General features: G+C 39.6%; 1 protein-coding gene and 1 long non-coding RNA gene across 2 annotated transcripts; one reads left to right on the top strand and one right to left on the bottom strand.

Moving 5' to 3' along the window:
- The first annotated feature begins 1,869 nt into the window (after window positions 1-1,869).
- Window positions 1,870-12,898, top strand: LOC125178196. Its single transcript, XR_007156819.1, has 3 exons — window positions 1,870-1,879; window positions 7,772-7,774; window positions 11,806-12,898. It is a non-coding gene; the product is annotated as an uncharacterized LOC125178196 (long non-coding RNA).
- Window positions 12,899-17,560: 4,662 nt separating this feature from the next.
- LOC108664401 (homeobox protein AKR-like) lies at window positions 17,561-19,061 on the bottom strand. Its single transcript, XM_018150977.1, has 3 exons — window positions 18,968-19,061; window positions 18,627-18,820; window positions 17,561-17,743 (listed from the first exon to the last, which is right to left on the bottom strand). The coding sequence occupies exons 1-3, from the start codon at window positions 19,059-19,061 to the stop codon at window positions 17,561-17,563; spliced, it is 471 nt and encodes a 156-aa protein (XP_018006466.1).
- Window positions 19,062-19,347: the final 286 nt, after the last annotated feature.

Raw genomic sequence — 19,347 nt, 5'->3', positions numbered from 1 at the left:
ACGCCTCTCATAAGTCGATTTTGCGCACTTACGAAATTTTGATAATACGGCCCCTGGACTGTAAAGGATGTTGACCTGGGCAGAGATTAACGAAACTTCGCTAAGTTTACGTAACTTTTCGTACTTACGGTCAAAAAGTTACGTATGGCGTAAGTCAGTCAAAATTTGGCATTAACAAAACTGTCTTACGCATGACTCATCTGAAAAGGCATTATCGAAACCATCCAACTAACTGACCAATCAGAGGCTTTGGATTTGCTGTTCCTAGCTCCTGTCGACTCAGTGCGCAGAGCGCGTGAACGGAAGGAGGTTGTGTCGTGTCAGCGGCATCAGCGTAGACTGATTAGTGTGCATATGGAGAAATAAGTGTGACGTTATCCAAATAGCAATGCACTTGTTTTTGTGATCATTCATCAAAATTTCTTGCAATCAGGGCAAAAAAATTGCACTATTCCCATTCAAAACTAGAAGACTTTTTAGAGAGACCTAGAATTTAGAAAATTTTATGAGTTGGAGTTGTGACTGTCAGAGAAAAAAAGAAATGTGTACGGAGCTAAAAAATGGTTGGCTTGTCAACCTCCACATAATTTTGAATCAAAAAGGCATGAAGATATTTTGAATCAAAAGGCATAAAACTCTTGAACATGAATATCAACATTTGCTTGTAAATTGAAACACAAGAGGAAAACAAATTAGCTTCTGGTATAAACTCAATCGAATATTTTTTCCTAAAAGCACTAGCACGATCCCATATTATACCTAGTCTCATTATTGACAAAATTCTATTACAATTCAACTTGCTGCTAGTAAATTAATAGTCTCATATTGCTTTAACACTCAAAATTTGTACGTAACTCCGCTTACGACACCTCCGAGCAGGCGTACAGTTATGCACAAATTTTTGTACGTAGCTTCCCGCGCAAATGTTTCGATAATAACACTCAGTCGAGTCACGTCTACTTAGCTGTACTTACGCTAAACGTTAGCGGCTACGTATACTTAGCATGTTTTGATAATCCGGCCCCTGCAGTCACAACCCGGCGCAGTTACTAAAAGGTCGTCAATTGCAGATGATACTGCTTTGTGTGATTGCAGCGGATAAATCCCATAATCCCGAGGCGTCCAAAAATTAATTGGAGAGGTGAGCATTTTGTGAAAACCCTGTAAGCAACCGAATAAAAGGAGTTGTTAAAATACACTCTGCTTGCTCACCGTCGAAAACTACGTTACCCCTGCAATGACCGGCTGAACGCCGCGGTGAAAAGCAAAGTCCATGTTTAAGGGGAGCGTCTGCTCCAAATTTGATCTCGGTTATTTATCCACGGATCAATTCAAACTTCGGTACACATATGTAAAACGAAATTCTAAGACTTTTTTGTTTGTGTAAATTTTTCGAAAAAAATGAAGGAAAACGTGAAATTCTTATAAAACGGACAAAAAAGTGGATACGGTAGAAATCTCTCTCCTCCTAGAATTTTTAAGCTACAACATTGAAACGCATATCATTCGATGCGTAAAGACCATATCTAAAACTGATGCAGACGGTTTTTTGAAATTCTAATTTTTGTAGGTATGGGAGCATTTTTCATGAATTTTTCGGAAATTTTTTCGTTTCACTCCAGTCACCCCTCCCTTTTTGCAGAATAAAATCCAAACTATAACGAAATTAGAAAAATCTTCTGCATCATTTGTAGATCTTTTATTTGTGATTTGGACGGTATATCACTCATTGATGTAGCTTCAAAACTCTAGGAGGAGATAGGTTTGCAGTGACAATAGGTTAACTTTTCATTAGAGCCCCACAAAGTCGCACGCCCCTCTAAATAGACATTCAAGGATGCTAGGTTGCAAGACTGGACGATACTGGAGCTCAATTTCTGTCAAGGATGGTGCGAACGACGGCACGAGAACCATCCCGCACGACTGCAGGCGGATAACTGGAGCACAGCGTGTTCAGACTAGCTTTTTAAGTGTTCAACCGGTAATTTCGGCCTATCTTGAATGTTAAAGAATTTCATTACCCCTATCCCTTTCGCGATCTGTCATGATGCATAAGTCAACGTACAGAGATGGTTTTGGTACCGTTAGATGCATCAGAATGTAAGCTTTAATTAAAATGAGCATAAACACCAAAAAGTCAAATTTTTTTATTTTGGGGCAGACGCTCCCCTTAAATTTTCGTTTGCGGCAAAGTTTTCTACACACCAAACAGCGAGGTATAAATTGATCTGTCGGTGCGCACATGGTTCGCCCTGTGACAAGCCAGATCGATGTTGCTACGTCATTGGCTAAATTGAAATGTAGGAAGAAATTAGCATTTGCGTAGTACAATTACTATCGAAGAGCTATTGCTCCCCTGAGCAAATCTATGGAATTCTGATAATATACCAGACAAAAGAAGTATCGTATGTTCATGAACTGGATGCTCACGTTTTTATCGACAAGTTTACTTGAATTTATTGAATATTTCAGTAATGGAAGTTCTTACGAAGTATTAATAATCTTTCCCTCTTCCTTGCGTTTTCTCTTCATTAGAACGACTGGATTACTAGTTCTCATTAGTCCTCCAGATCACATAAAAATATTGAAGGATATCAAATCTCGATTCGGGTAGGTAGCAATACTTAAAACCGTGTTTGCTTGCACTCTTTTCTTGCAGGGGGGAAAGAAGGTTAGCATGATCTATCACGAGGAATTAGTTGTCGGAGAACTCTACACGTTATCCCAGCAATAAAGATAATTGTCAGCTGAAACAAACCACGGGGCTCACCGCGAGACAGGCGAGATCGAATATCCGATCCTAATTGGCCAAAATCCATCTCCAAGCTTCAATATTTTTGTGCCAGTTTTTTGTTCCTTATTAAATAAATTTGTTGCATTTTCGATTATTTCGACTTATTTGTTTTTCTTGGCCCTTCGTGTTTTCGTTCAATAGACAATTTCTTGTGAAGTTTAAATACGAGCCAGCTGGACGACTGGTTAATTAACGCGCGGCAGAGGTGCGTGATGAAGAAGCCGACATTTGGGTCGCGTTATCTTCTTCAATGATGAACAGTTGATCAGGGGGGGGTGGTAAGCACATTTCAACAATAGCTCAGAATTATTTGCTGCCGTCGGTGAACGTAAGTTCAAGCTGTGAAGAAGTTTCCGTTCGCATACTAGGAGATATTTTTCTCTACGAAACGGGTAAGTACTAAACGAAGAGACAGTGCAAAAAGTCCACAGGCATGTGAAAGATGGCTCTACGACATGGCGACGAAGACTACAGTACAATGCGTTCCAAACCGGAGTGACAATGACCCTCATCTTGAGAGATCTCACGGCGGTGGATCCAAACAACGAGATTGTTCTCTTCTAAATTTACATATTTTGAACCTTGCCAACTATTTATAGGTGTACAAATTGTACATCACTGTTCGGTGCAGAGATCTGCCTGGAACACATCTCTTGGTATAATACATATACACTATCACGAGCTATCATCAAAATAACTTAATCGCTAGCTGAACATCTTAAGATATTACTAGAATATTTCAATTAGGGAATTCGTCAGATACTAAACTTGTGACGTATTGAAATATAAACCCAATCCCAACAGAACGAGAGATCGAGCACTTATTCTCCACCTAGAGCAGATTTTTACTATGTACGTGTGGTCTTTATCATCGCCTTGCGATTACAATTAGTGCACTAGTTCAGTGGTGCTGCGGAATGAATACTCGTCAGGAAAACGTAGGCGGATTGAAATTGTTCTTCGGTAGAAGCGTACTGTTCACCCAATGACCATTTTATCAAAGATAGTCTTGCCTACAATACACAAAATTAAGGATGGTATTCCGAGACTTGAAACAGGCGCTACTTCCGAATTGCTCTCTTATCTCATTGACGGAGGCAAGAAAAAAAGCGTTGGAGACTCTTCAGGAGCTGTAAAGATAAAAATACTTGTGGCAGGTATCACATATTGGAGGGATTTCGTGATTCTCATCCCGTCTACTCTTGGGGAGTAAAATGGAAAGCTGTTAGCAGCCAAGCGACTGATCCATTCGAATTTTAAAGATCTGTAGAAGCCCTAACAAGGAGGGATAACGCGATACTATGTCGTGTTACATCTTGAGAAAAGCTTCATCGGCAGCAGTGAATTTGTTCTGAAGTTGGAAGGTGCAGGAACCCAGAACTGTTCAACTAACAGCTGAAGACCATCAGCTAAGAAATACGTTTTTACGGACCAAAACGTTCACAGACAGCGAAACGTAGAATGCTCGCAATTTTCTAGTTTAATCGATCTTTCAATCGATAAAGTCTAATCGATCGATCGAAATTTCCAAGTCTCATGATGAATCAAGCATCACACTCCAAACATCTTTACATAGCCTTTCTGAAGTTTAGTCTGCGAACCTTACAAACTAATTTAAGGTTGCGTTTCATTTACCTAAGGAGCCTGTAACGTATACAGCTAGTGAGGAGCTTTAAAGATCCACAGCTGTAATAATTTTCCAAACATTATAGTCACAAAACAACGCGTGTCGTGCAGCAAACTAACGTCCCTTACAGCAAAATCTCGGAGCAGAAACACAACACATTTGGCGACCTTCGTCTTCTGACGTCCAAGTGTGAACTTTAATTTCATAGGTATTCCCTTAAGAATTCAACTTTCCAAGAAGTCCACACGAAGATAGGCATGGAGAGGTATAATTACAGGAATAGCAAGGTAACTATATCAACACTATCGCAAGTGGACAAGGGAGTGTCGGAGCCGTCGGAAGCAGATGCGTGTAGGAGCTGGGCTCCGACGCTGCAAGCAGAGTTTGGTCTGCGACTGACTAATAGGATAGATAGATGCTTGAGGAGGTTATATAGACTTGCTTCAATGACGTCACTGAAGGTGACGTGATTAATGCTACTGAAGGGAAGAGTGGTGAAGTAAGACACTAGGACTGTTCTAGTTAATTAACTAGGACTAGTAATATTCTTTTTGAATATTTCATACAATTTTGATTTTTGTGTATACGAATGGAACCAGGGATCGTGAGATATTATTTGGCTAACAGATGGCGCATCAGACTTATTATTGTCTACTCAGTATGACAACATGAGAATGTGCAGTGTGCTCAAATGGTAAATTTTACTTAATTTACTTTTGTAATGTAAGTCTATTCGCTTTAGCATTTTGAAAGAGCAACTAGAATCGAAAAAAGTATTAAGAGGCGTAGCTATCAAGCCTTTTTTAAGGGATTAAACATATAAACTAAAGTCAGTAGTACGTACGATTTATTCAAGTGCGGCGCACGTCTGGCAGACATTAATTTGCCCCACGCTATACGAGACGCCAGCAATTATTGTGCGACTACAAAATTTCAATTTATTTTTATTTTGTATCTTAAGACTCAAAGAACAATTCTTAGATGAATTAGAGCGATGGAAAAAATGTTCTTATCGGTCAGAAGTAAGTTTCATCTTCAATCATATAAAAGAGTAACTTCCTTTTTTTGGTATAAATAGTAGAAAATTAGCGAAAAATATAGGTAATATCTTTAAAATAATCTACCAGCTATAGCAAACAATTCTCGAAGAAATCCTCTTTGTTGCACGCTTGCAATCATTCACTTGAATTTATACATGACTGTGTAGTTATGAATTCCGGGGAGTTTTGAATGAACAGTGATAACTTCAGACCCGCGGTAAGCAGGATACGGCGCTGCTACTACTTGTGATGAAAGTATTTGTAAATTTGGATTCAAAATAATTTACAGACCTTTAAGACTCGTTCTAAATTCTTGAAATAATTTCCACCTATCCTCTGGAAGTGGTTTTAATATTTATTAATTATTAATATCTATTATTATTATAGTGTTCATAAATCGGCGCAAATATTATTTATTTATATTTTTGAAATTATTCTGTAAATTTTTTTTATTGATTTGACGCTGCCAGATTAAGTTTTTAAATTTATTGACTCCTATCCAACTTAATTTTGAAAATTATTATCTCAGAATATGAATTTACAAAGTATATTTTCCTTCTAAGTTCTTGACGCTCTTCCTACCCTGTTTTCCCCGTTAATGCGTTATGAAAGAAATTGTTATTGCGCTGTCCAGTTGTCAGGCCGTGATGTCATCAGCGACTATTACGTCACCTTCTGTGACGTCACTATACGTGGGTCACCGCGTATATAAGCTCGGTGAGCCGACTGCCAGTCAGTCCCAGCAGAGTCTCAGTCTTAGGCAGACAGCCTTCAGCTGCTGTAAAGCACAGCGGCTCGGCATCATGGGCAGAGAGCGAGAGAGCGACGTGTGAGTAAGCACACGTTCATACCGGTTGGCTTGACGCGCGTCGACGTTGAGCTTCCAACTAATCTTTACCTAGTCCTGCTTGGAACGTGCTTTCCGCGTAACTTGCTTGTCACAAAAGTATCCTTTTTATGCAGAGGATACGAGTAAAAACTCGGTTATCCATCCTGACTTCGATTGTAAAATTTAATATACAGTCAGATAATTCTTTAGATTAAAGACTAAAATTCTTTAGACTAAAGATTAAGCTATAAAAAAATTGTGACTAGAAGTGGTGCAGGTAGTTCACGTCTGATATTTCAAATAATCGTGTAATATCAATTCCTTACTTCACGTCAGAATATTCTTGGTGAAAATATATCGAATTAAGCCGCTGTCAAAATTGGTGTAATGTTGACATTATGAACTTCGATACTTATTAAGCATTTTCCCGTAGCCTTTACTCTGAGCTGAACCATCGTTCGTTACGGATAAATGAAGTTTCTTTCAGCGGGTGTTTACTCGAATGTAGTAGCATGTTCAAATGAAATTGGTGATGAAGCCATCTAATCATCACGGTGGTAGCATTAACTTTGCTCATTTGATGAAATTAATATTTGCAATACTTCAGTTAAATCTTTTAAAATTACTCGACTGCCAAGGCCTCTCCGATGGCGCAACGGTAGAGGCTCTGCTTCGCGTGTGGGAGACCGGAGTTCGAATCCTGCAGGCAGGGACTTCTTCAAGTCGATTTCTCACGAGGTATGTGTATGGTACTCTGATTATATGTTCCTGCTACATGTCTGACATTGTTACTTGTACTGCCATGGTAGATTTGCATACGCAGCACTTAAAATGGTGATTGGGTGATGCAATATCAGTGAATGCAGAAGCATCGGATTTGAAACTAAAGGAAAATTTTTTACTGAATTCATTTTATAGGTGGCCACTGGTGGCTCATTGATGCGCCACCGGTGCCAATGGGTAGTTATTGATGTACGAAGAGCTTTACGGGTGTGGTGGCCATTATCAGGTTATAGGTGTGGGATAGGTGGTGCACGCCACCCGTAATTCACTGTATAAATCATATAAGCTCCACCTATGGGGTCCGCCAATAGCCACCATAAAAACATAGGTGCTCCACTCTCAATTTTTATTTGGGGAGTCCCTCAAACTATTAAGCCAATTCTCACTAATGAACTTCATGCTGTTACAGCCTTAATGCCAGAATTGACGAATTCTGCTAGTAATACGGCATTAACGCCGTTGATGCTAATGAATAATGAGCTGTTCTTGCCAGAGATTATCATAATCCGGTTATATGAAATGATGTTGAAATCCTTTTTTTTGGATTTGTATATATACTCGCTCTTTTCAAATTAGATAATGCTATATAGCAGTCAACACTGACGTCATAAATGTTTACATGCGTTCAAACCATATGGTAGCACGTAAGCACTGTTTATGTTTTAAAACATGACAGGCGGTCAGAATTTGTTCTTGAGAAAGTCATCAACTGACATTAATTGACTGATGGTGATAACGTAAAATACGTATATCAATTTATCTAGCTTAATTTGAATTGTTTTGATGATGATGATGTGATAATTTTTAGAGACAAACTGTGATGTTTAATTTAAAAATTTAGCATGGCTAAAAACGTTGGAAACAACGGGCTAATTTTTATAACAACGTCGATGCAAGTCTCTGAATCGTGTGACGAGACCGTATACTGTATATGCGACTTAGATACAAGGTTATCAAGTTCGCTCCTGAACTAATTGTTCAGTTAATTACGATCATCATTGCTAATCACTGAAGCTTTTAATGAACTTTGAGAATGTTCATTTACTCTGTTCAATTGTTGATATGTCAAAAGCGAATGATGATTTACGTCCAAACGAAATCTCATCAACGCTGTCATCATATAAATTGCATCATATAAAATCAGTATTCAATTCATGAAACGTCCATATAAACACGTGATTAACGGTAATATATAAATCAGAGCATGATTTATAAGCTCTTGCTGTACCAATGGTACTTAACAATGTGTACGTCAAGCTATGTGCGTGCTAGACGCGTACCCGGAGGGATCAGAGGTGAAGGTTTCGTGCGCCCAGCTAGCTACCTCGTTGCGTAAACAACAGGTGCAAGGCAACCGCAGACCAAAGCGTTGATACAAGCAACTCATTGCATTACTCGCTTGTAATTGTGCACACTTGTTACCCGTTCTGAGAGAAGGTGGTCACACTATTGTATCCAATGTATTAGAATTAATATATATTAATTCCATTAATGCAAACTTATTAATGTGTCTTGCGATTAATTTCCTCACAGGAGTAAATGCGCATCAAATCTCTGTATCATCACAACGAGACTATCACGTTGAAAGCAAATATTCCGTTAAATAATATTGTACGTATTCAAAAGATTGCATTGTATGCAATAGAGTGCAAAGATGTTTTCATGATTCATACTGTTAAACGTTAGTTCTTTTACCGAATATAACGAGATGAAATAAATAATAGCTTGACTACTGCACGCTATTACGCATGCAGAAAATAAGATGTCAGTAAGACTGTTATTGAAATGACTTATAATCGTGATAAATTTAATTTCACGTTGCTCAAAATTACAACATGTAGAGCATAAAAAATTGTGTTGTATAAATTCAAAGTAATCAAGCTAGAGCATTTTATGATCAATATTAAATTGACAATGCTACTAATTGAATGCACGACCGGATAAGAATTCAATAGTGAATATTTTTCCTTAAATAACGATTACGTGCATACTTGAGTTAATGGTCAATTCAATTCCGAACACATTAACCTATAACATTACACTGATGAGAGCATTTGCCTCAGCAAGTGAATAACAGCCAATAGTCTGATCGAATTCACGATCAAACTCACGATCGAACTGACGATCGCAATAAGAAGCTGTCTCTTATACACATCTAGATGTGTATAAGAGACAGACCCAGAACAGAGTTATTCATAACTTTGACAGTGGCGCCCGAGTGCGTAATAACAATTAAAATTGCCAGGGAAGTGAACTGAAGTGAAGTGCAGTGAAAATGTCTTCCTCAGACAGTGTATCAAGAGCTGATAGGGAAGAAAGAAGATCATCTACTAGACTAGAAGATACACCAGCGCAGACTATAGAAGTCAAGTGAACTACAATGTTCCAGTGCAGGAAGCGAGAGGATGAATAGAGAAAAATTATCACGAAAAGCTACAAAAAGCATCAGCAGCAGCGACTTCAAGAACCAGCAGCAGCGACTTAAAGTCCATTGCATCTTTGAAGAAGCAGCAGCGGCTTCATATAACAGTAGCGGCGTCTTCATGCATCAGCAGCGTCGACTGTCTGTTTGTTTTCAAGAGACATCAGAGACGGCTAAAATCCCAGAAACATGGAAGAGGCGTCGAACAACATTGATGAAAGCTAGAATATCTCATCAATGAGCAAAGCAACATCAGCAGCACGAGTAACGACCGACGTATAATTATACGCGCCCGTGAAGAAGTTCAAGAGAAAACCTGCGGTGATCTCGGACATCGCAACCTTGCGCAAATAATAAAGTGAAGAAACTGCAACAATATATCAACTGTCGCGACACCTCAAGAGTCGCTGGACTCAAGTTGGTTATTCTAATAATGAAATATTCATATTAGATTTAATTAATATTGTTTGTTAACCCACAGGTAATAATATATCTGGTTCGCAATATCATGAGTATCTTGTGAGTCATGGGAGATCAGTAACGATTCCCGAATATTTAATTTCCAAATGACCATTTAACTGATAATTTTGCTAAATAAACGCTCAATAGACTTGCATCTATTTTTCTTGTGCGATGTTGTATTTATAACACGTAACAATATTCATGTGTGACTACACATGACGAGCGTTAATAGTCAGAGACTGATTTTTTTTTACTTCGAGTGGAGGTACATGTGCACCACGGTGCTTTAGGCGGCAGCGTGGGTGCCTCAGTGAGCGTGCCTAAGCTCACCGGGATAAATGTTTCCTGTCGATGTAATTAAATTACGTACTGATGAAAAGACAAGGTCTTTCATATGCAAAATAATGGTCATTGATTCATAGTAACATGAGTCGGAAAAGTGAATCCTGTGAGGTTAGAGGCCGATGTTAAATTATTAATTTAGCACGACGACCCAAATAAAAATTATGGGTGGTGCACCGATGATTATAGGTGGCGATAGTAGTTTATAGGTGGCGTAACGGTGAGTGGCCAGATTTGCCAACAATCGACAATAAAACATCAATAAATCGAGAGGGTGGCGAGTAAAGGTGGCAGTCATCTATGAATCATCGCTGATTTGTAAGGTCTGAATAATCGATAGCACATTGCAGGCAAATCTCTTTTAAGCCACTGAAAACCGTTTGCCTACACAATGCACGAAGGTATTTGCCACAGTAATTTATCCAACGTAGAAAGGTGTTATTGGATTACGGGTCATTCGAGATCAAGACGAAACCATGACTTCGTTTTGTATGCTTGGCTTTTAAGAATTAGTTATGTTAAGAAAATTTTGCGTGAAATAGGTAGGCACCAATAAAGCTGACAGAAGCAAGGTGTTCACAAAATTATTGAGCCAAAGTGGAGCCACTGGACATGTATCAGACTGTTCCTGATATAATTGTCCGAGGAACAATGAAAAAATTTGATTGCAATAAATACAGTTTTTCCATACATGACGGCGAATCCAATTTTTCATGTTCACCTGAAATGTTGCGTAAATTTATTAAGAATTTTGCGTATGCACCAACTGGCTGTGTTGGAAATATTGCGATCAATTGAGACTACTTAGTCTATTAGTAAGTATAAATTGTATGGATCGATTAAGTGTGTTCCATTATATTTACAATATTCTCAAGTTGCCCCATTTATCTAAACTCAAAAGGCACGTTGACGTAGTCAACAGCGGCTCATTGTTTATAGTGAGATTATGTCCTTTTACACGCCGTTTTACGTTGGGTCTTTGACGCCGAGTCCCATGTTAAAATGGAAGACACTGCTTAAGCACATTATTGTAGACATCGTGGGATGTGCGACGATAGAATTATACTATTGGTATTGGTATTAAAATGTAGGGGGCGTAAGGAAACTTCTGGTTCCGACGGTAAGAGATGAGTTGTGTGTCATACTCGGTCAGTAGTTTAAACAACGAGTAATTCCTTTCAACTTGTTCTCGAAAACGTATTGGTATATATACCACTGACCCCGAGTTGTGTCAATTTAGCCAACGTAAGTTGTAAAAGTCACAATCATGTAGTGCCGACACAGGAGCGTCAATTTCCAAAGGGGGAAGGGAACGACTTCAATATGAGTGCCGATAGAGGAGATAGCAATTTAATTAATTGCACTAACAACGTACTGATAGAAACATTGGTTCTCTTACAATCATATTCGACGAGGAATCAAAGTTTTATCCCGAATAAGTCTCATCATTTTATGCTGATTCATTTCCTTTTCAGCACTAACTATAATTAAATNTCATCTTGCAAGGGGGGAAGGGAACGACTTCAATATAAGTGCCGATAGAGGAGACAGCAATTTAATTAATTGTACTAACAACGTACTGATAGAAACATTAGTTCTCTTACAATCATGTACGATGAGGAATCAGGGTTTATCCCGAATAAGTCTCATCATTTTGTGCTGATTCATTTCCTTTTCAGCACTAACTATAATTAAATAAAGATGTTATTTTTTTAATCTGATTAGTAGAAGGTACCGAAAATAATTTGCATATCATAGTATTGTGAATTGAATTTCATATGCTTTCTTATGTACCTGGGTTTCGCGATTGCAAGCCATCTTGCTGAATCATGATCTAATAAAATGACTGAAATAGCCATTTACATATAAAGTAACATAACGTAAAAATAACTTGCGAAATAATCCAACGCCGCTCAGAGTAAATCTAAGAATAGGCTATTGCATGGTTCTCTAAAAATAGAAATCAATGAAAATGTATTTTCTTCTTGCCGAGCGAAAAACTGTATTTTTGAGCGTATAAAGCCAGAAAACCGGCATTGAACTTCTATGTAATATTAAGTTACTACTATGATGTCCGTCGACATATGTAAACTCTAGTAACTGAGCCTTTTTCTTAAAAATTAGGTTTGAAATTAATGCCAAATTAATTAATGCCTAATTTAAGCACTGGTGTTTAGCGACGTTCAGTCTCGTTGTAGTTAGCAATTCCGATCATTGTTGGGAAGCTTGTGCACGTGACGCTGATGCGTTGACCCATGTATTAGCTTTGCTTTATATTAATGAAGCGAGGACGCTTCTTACAGCGGGGGGGGACGTGTCAGGCCGTGATGTCATCAGCGACTATTACGTCACCTTCTGTGACGTCACTATACGTGGGTCACCGCGTATATAAGCTGAGAAAGCGCACTGTTAGTCAGTCCCAGCAGAGTCTCAGTCTTAGGCATACAGCCTTCAGCTGCAGTCATGCAGACTCCGGCACTCAGACCAATATGTAGTGTCGTTAACTCTATCTCCCAATCTACTGCACATACTGTGCTTGATCCTGTAACTTCTATCGAGTGTATCCCATGAACCTTTCTTCAATACTTAAGCTTAGATACACGACTTGTTATTTATCCTTCCCTGGCCGATGAGTATTTAATCTGTTATTCGGACAATTTATAAATGAACCAAAACCCCTCAGGTCTATCTATGTCTAATTAGTAGATCAGACAGATCCATTCAAGATTATGACTGTCAACCCAGAACAGAGTTATTCATAACTTTGACACAGTCATAGTAGCTTGATGAGTTACGCCTGATGACGTCATGCGTCGTGACGCAGACTTGACTTTTCAGGACGCAGGAGCCAAGGCAAAATGAGTGAGAAAATAACAATCGGACACAGTAAAGAGACATCGAGCATGGCGCAAAGGCATCCTTCATTTGGCATGGACATAGTATGTGAACAACAAAGACTTCGTTTGAGGCACGGAGCCAGACGCGAATGATATAGGGTCTACGTATACGGGACAGAGCATTATTTGTATGAATCTTCGTATGAAGCAGAGCCGTGTCTAACTTTATTCGGTGATGGCAAAAGCAAACTGAAAAAAACGTGTCCAGCATACGTTACAGCTTCTTTTCATAAATAAATCATTACAAATGGAGTGATATTAATTAATAGAGTTGTTCACCGACGTTTACAAGAGATGCATATTGGAATCTGCACAACGATCGGCAATTTGCATCAGTTTTCTCCATGTTGCGCGTTTAAATTCATTACCAAGCGCTGTTAAAAATTTGACCAGCGCGTGGTTAACGTCATTGCAACTGACGACGCGGAAAACAGAAAAGTTATCTTTCTATCTATAAGAGATTTTCATTCTAAAACGTTGAACGAAGAAAGTTCAGCATATCGCAAGATCGTTATATCGCGATAATTCTTCAATTTTTGGATTCAGGCTGAAGAACCGCTGATTTTAATAAAGCATTCATGTACTCATTGTGTAGTGATCAACACTTAACAATAGCCTTAGGATTACAGCTCCTTAATTCATCACGAATTTTGTTTTTTTTTTTCGGAATATGGATTGAGTGGAAATATCACAACAAATCCACTCCCAATGATACGTACTGTGATGCATTGAAATAATTTGAACTGAGAAACATTTCGGGAGTCTGAAAATTCGACGTTAAATCTTTTATATTTATTCCACGAAAATTTCTCCGCCAGCAACCTCCAAATCATTCATTATCTATTCCTTCATTTCACTACATACTTTTTTCACAATCATTCTAAAACTCATCCAGTCATCGAAAGAACATGCTTTTAGCTGTGACGCTGCATCGACACGCTGAGTTCAATTATCACTCAATAACTCATGACCAAATCTAAACAGAATTTCATGCTTTGCGAGGCGTAGGGAGAATTAAATAGTTTTGTACGTTTCTTAGATTGCATATTTACACATAAGTTAACGATTAATTAAAGGTACGAATACATCTTGATCGCGCACGTACAAAGTATAAAAATATGGCACTTTTCTTCAGAATACATACACGAAGGCGGTGTAGCGGGCCAACCTTACCCGCGCTTTAAACGCTATTAGTTTTCTTCAGCCGCCGCACCTCTCTAACAAAGACTGAAGAGAAAAAGTATGCGCAGGTAGTTTACTCGGAAAGCAGCTGATTGCGAGCATGCAGCCTACTTTTACTTACTCTACCACACTATGCAATGTCTATTACTGTCTGTACTTTAAGTCTGTATAATGTCTGTACTCGTTAGCCTATCTGCATTTAGTTTATAGTCCTATGCCGTGGCCGCGGGTTCTCCATGAAATTTGAGCCTAGTTTGTGGCATTAGTAGGCTCGTTTATAAATATATAAATTAATCCACGTACGTGGGGGCCTGCAAGCAGAGACCCAGTTACTATGTTGTATTGAGCGTAGTTGTCCCGCTACAGTGACTTATTTTCAGCCTGCAGTTGGCCGCAGATATGCCGGCCAAGAGGAAGGGCTTCAGTACATTCCCGTCACAGCTTCTGCGCGTCTGAGGAGTAAAGAGAAGACGATTTACTTTAACTTAATTGGTAATTCTATTTACTAGCGCTCCACATTGAAATTTAACGCCATTTAATTTGAAATATTAACGCGTAAGGCCATTACAGGTGGATAAAAATCTTTTCGCAATTATGCTTGCATTTCGCAGGTTATACTTACATTCACTGACGGCGGCCAGCATCTCCAAATTGCTGTTGATACGCTGGTCCCTTATTAACTGTTTAATCAGTGAATCAGATAAACGAGGCCCTAATATCGGGTGAAGTTCCACATACCGCCGCCTCGCGTTTATTAACCAATCGTTAACCTTGGAGAGCAAGCAAGCTTTAATAAATTTCTACCTGTGTATACTCTTAAAATATTGGGAAATGTTAATGAACGATAAATATCGTCCGATCAATGATTCTTACAAATAATTTCAGTCTAAAATATCTGTTTATTAAATCATCGTGTTTCCTTGAAGATTAGTAATCCTAAGACAATATAATATGGGTAAGATATTCGTTAGCTTGCACTAATATCTGCAATACAAGTGATCTTAATTTCGGGCTTACCTGCCTCATGTTGAGGCCCGCCTCCTGCGCCAGCTGTAGCTTCTATTCGGTGCTTGGATAGCGCGTGAAATTCTGAGCAAACCCAATTTTTCAAATTAACTTTGCATCTGGATTCGACGAGCGTCTAGTCTTCGCAATGGCGACTTCACTTTTGCCTGCAACAAACACAAGTGCCCGTTAGTATAGTGATGCCCCCTCGGGTGGAACGTCGGTCGCTAACTTTAAGATCGGAAATTCGGTCTCGCCTGTCTCGGGGTGGGCCCCGTACGTGGGTTGCTTGAGCTAACTATTATCTTTATTGCTGGGTTAACGTGTAAAGTTCTCCGCAAACCGATTCCTCGTGATAGATCATGCTCCTGGACGTACAGCAATCGCTCAATTTTTGCATGGGGGCAGCAACCTCCTTTTCCCCCTGCGAGAAAAGAGTGCAAGCAAACACGGTTTTAAGTATTGCTACCTACCCGAATTGAGATTTGATATCCTTCAATATTTTAAAACGATGTTGGACTAATGAAATAACGAGTAATCCAGTCGTTCAAATGAAGAGAAAACGCAAGGAAGTCGGAAAGATTTATACTTTGTAATAACTTCCATAACGGAAATATTCAATAAATTCGAATAAACATGCCGATAAAAACGTGAACATTCAGTTCATAAACGTGCGATACTACTTATGTCTGATATAATATCAGAATTTCATAGACTTGCTTCTATGAGAAATAGCTGTGCAATCGTAATTAAACTACACGAATGCAACTTTCTTCTTGCATTTGAATTTAGCCAATGACGTCGCAACTTCGATCTCGCTAGCCGCAGGGTGATCCAAATGTGCGCACCGACAGATCAATTCATACCTCGCTGCTTGGTGTGCGGAAGACTTTTCGTAAACCAAAATTTAAACATGGACTTGGTTTTTCGCCTCTGTGTTCGGCCGACCATTCCGTAACGTAGATTTCGAAGGTGAGCTAAAGGAGTGTTTGTTAATAGTTCCTTTAATTCAGTTGATGTAGGTGTTCACAAAATTCTCACTTCTCCAATTAATTATGGGACTCATCATGATTTCAGCACTAAAACGTCAGGATTTTAGCACTTTAGGGACTGTACATGCAGAATCTCTGCAGAACTTGTGTGAGGAAAATCTACTGAGGATTGCAGCCTTAAATAAACGCTGGAAAGGACAATTATGAGCCAATTACCATCATTACTGCCATGCAGTGCCGACACTGGGAAACCTGTAGCATCAATAAACTGTTTGTGCTTCAAAGGCTCGTTGCAATTACCCAAGGCCGTGTCCACCAGTAATTGAAGACTGTTGTAGTCATGTGTAGGTGAGGATTGCAGGTCAATATCCATTGTAGTCCCTGTCATGGCTCGGTCCTCTAACTGGTCGGGACTTGACGAATCATCCATAGCCTGGAACGATTGATTGGTGATATTTGCACAATTATCGTTGATTTGGAAACCATCTTGATTATTTTCGACGACAGGATATCCATGAATGCCATTAGGAATGATGGGCCCATTTTCAGTACGCAAGTGATAAGTCCATCCCGTGGTGACAGCCGTCGAAATTGTATTGTGCAGATTTTTCTGGTCTGTAGCAAATAAAGTTCTACTTATGAAGTGCGGTGGGCGATTGCGAAATTTTACTAAAGTTTAACATTTGGTGGGGTAGGCGGTGGTGTAGTGCCATTTTTAGTTCTGACCATTCCGTAGGGACCTGCAGGGAGATATCCATACGAATCAACTAGATCAGAATGCGGGAGATATACATTTCTTCCCTTTGGAACTGCGGAGACGGGTCTGGTGTACACAAAATTGCTGCATCTCTAGCAATGAACGGCGCTGACGGCGATAGGCATTGAGATGGGCCACCCGAGTAACATGTCGAATATGTGTTCATTCCAGGCATGTCCGCGATGTAAAGCTCGCTGTATTGCAACGACAGCGGCAAAGTACGGCTAAGCTGCCTCTGTTCTTCAACCCAAGCAGGAACACGGTCCGCTGGATCGAATGTTTGCTCGCTTTTCCATTGAGACGATTGATATGAGTAACTTGGAATACTGGGACGATTTTCGTCCTCTCTCGAACCATTCCTAGTTGTTGCTAGTCGACGACCTTGTTCAAACTGACCAACGTTCGTCGTTGAAACCTGCGGAATCGGATCAAGATTCAGATTTTGGGCTCGCGATGGGCCAACACGGTTGAAAGTCACCAGTCCCAGGAGGGGATTGCTTGGACTTGGGGTTACCCATGCGAGTTATGGTATAATTCTCTGGAGAGCAGCCTTCTTGCTGCAACATTCCGGGCAATTGGCGGCGACGAGCGTTAATGAACCAATTGCAAACCTGCAACGAGAAAATTGTTTTAATAGAGATTCATTCAGATCAAATGATGAAATATATTAGAATTTTCTAAGGTGACTTCTATTTCTATCAGCTGATTCTGTTGTTCGCAGAAACAAAAACATGCCACGATTTAACTTTTATCTCTTGCATTTTTTTAAGTTTAAATAGAAAAAATTTAGTCATTTACCATCTCAGACCGGAGTAAATCACATAATGGCCCATCCAAACTCGACAATCTATTTGATCACACGTTTAGAAAAAAAAGATGCTCATGGATCAGAATATTCTTATCCATTGCCATCTATATCGGAACCTTTGTGCTCTTAAGCTGCATGACTGTATATTACTTCTAGTTAGTTCCATTTTGATTGTCGATCATTAAATAGTTTTTGATCAGAGTACAATTTCGACTGCAACAGCCTAATGAAAGAATATATACAAAATTATGATACATTGTGGAAACTTGAGTTGATGACTGCCGGGAAAATAATTATTTAAAATTTGGTGATCTAGAAAGAGTCTGGCAACAAATAAGTTCTAAATAGACGCAGCCGGCAGCGTCATAATTTATGAGCCACCCATATTGTATAAATTTATGAAGGAAAAGATACGAGGAAAGGATCACCAAATTGAACCATCAAGCCCTCAAAGGATGTTTCACAACCCCTGTAAATTCTCGACACCACAAGTCACCTATGGTCAAGTCCGCCAGCAGGAGTAAGTAGCTCGTGTCTTTGGGAGGTGGAGGCAGTTGGACCATATTGCCTGAGCTTCCTTCCAGGCGCTGCCCTCTTCTATGCACGACACGATGAGAGTACTTTATTACACTAAGACTTCATTCATCACTATTTACGTAATAAGACAGAGCAACCTAATTCAATACCTGCGCAAGAGTCACCCCTGCCTCGCAAACAAGGGCATCTTTCTCCTCCTCCGTGGGGTACGGATGGTGGCGATGCTCCGTCAGCCACGCCGTCAGGACGGCCTTGGCCTCTGGCCGGAGGTTTGGCCTTCTTTTTCTGGCGACGCCGTTGCCCTCGGGTGCCTCCGTTGGCTGGACGATGTTGCGTGTAGCGGCTGCGAAAATCAGATAACTTCAGTGTAACTGAAAATTGAAGATTTTGGTGAGTCTGGCAATTTGAACATTTATTCGACCAAAATTAAATTCTGAACTTGCTCTGTATTCACCGAATTCATTCTGCAACCTAAAAACATAAAACTGACCACTTCTAAAATTCATTGAAACTGAGGCCGCGCCTTCAGGAGATGAATCTTCAAAGTCCTGCGAGCCGACGGCCGGAAATTTGTGACGGGGCATTGTTAAATGGGGCGATGATGAGATGTGAGCAACGATGATGGAAATGATGGCAAATTTATTCCATAAGTCGATCGAGACCTGAGGATGTCAGAATAGGGAATTAACACAAGTTTATTGATGGATTGTGATGCAGAAGGTGGTGTGAATAGTAATTTGGACAAAAAATGCCAGGAATTTTCGGTAAACAGTTCCCTGAAACAACAATTATGAATCTGGATTCTCTCCTTTTACCGCAGTTACAGGGGGCTAACACCAACGAGGATTGCTCCAAAGAAACGACAACCAA

The sequence above is a fragment of the Hyalella azteca genome, unplaced genomic scaffold, assembly GCF_000764305.2.
Source record: "Hyalella azteca isolate HAZT.00-mixed unplaced genomic scaffold, Hazt_2.0.2 contig7761, whole genome shotgun sequence".
Lineage (NCBI taxonomy): Eukaryota > Metazoa > Arthropoda > Malacostraca > Amphipoda > Hyalellidae > Hyalella > Hyalella azteca.
The sequence above is the reverse complement of the archived record's forward strand: the minus strand, read 5'-3'. Positions and strand labels throughout refer to the sequence as shown.

What these genes read in the sequence shown, in the direction of transcription:
- LOC108664401 (XM_018150977.1), bottom strand. Translation starts at nt 19,061, where the DNA reads ATGCCCCGTCACAAATTTCCGGCCGTCGGCTCGCAGGACTTTGAAGAT. An exon ending in TTCAATGAATTTTAGAAGTG is followed by an intron (nt 18,821 to 18,967) that starts GTCAGTTTTATG and finishes TGATTTTCGCAG; the next exon opens with CCGCTACACGCAACATCGTC. An exon ending in CAGGGGTGACTCTTGCGCAG is followed by an intron (nt 17,744 to 18,626) that starts GTATTGAATTAG and finishes TTCTCGTTGCAG; the next exon opens with GTTTGCAATTGGTTCATTAA.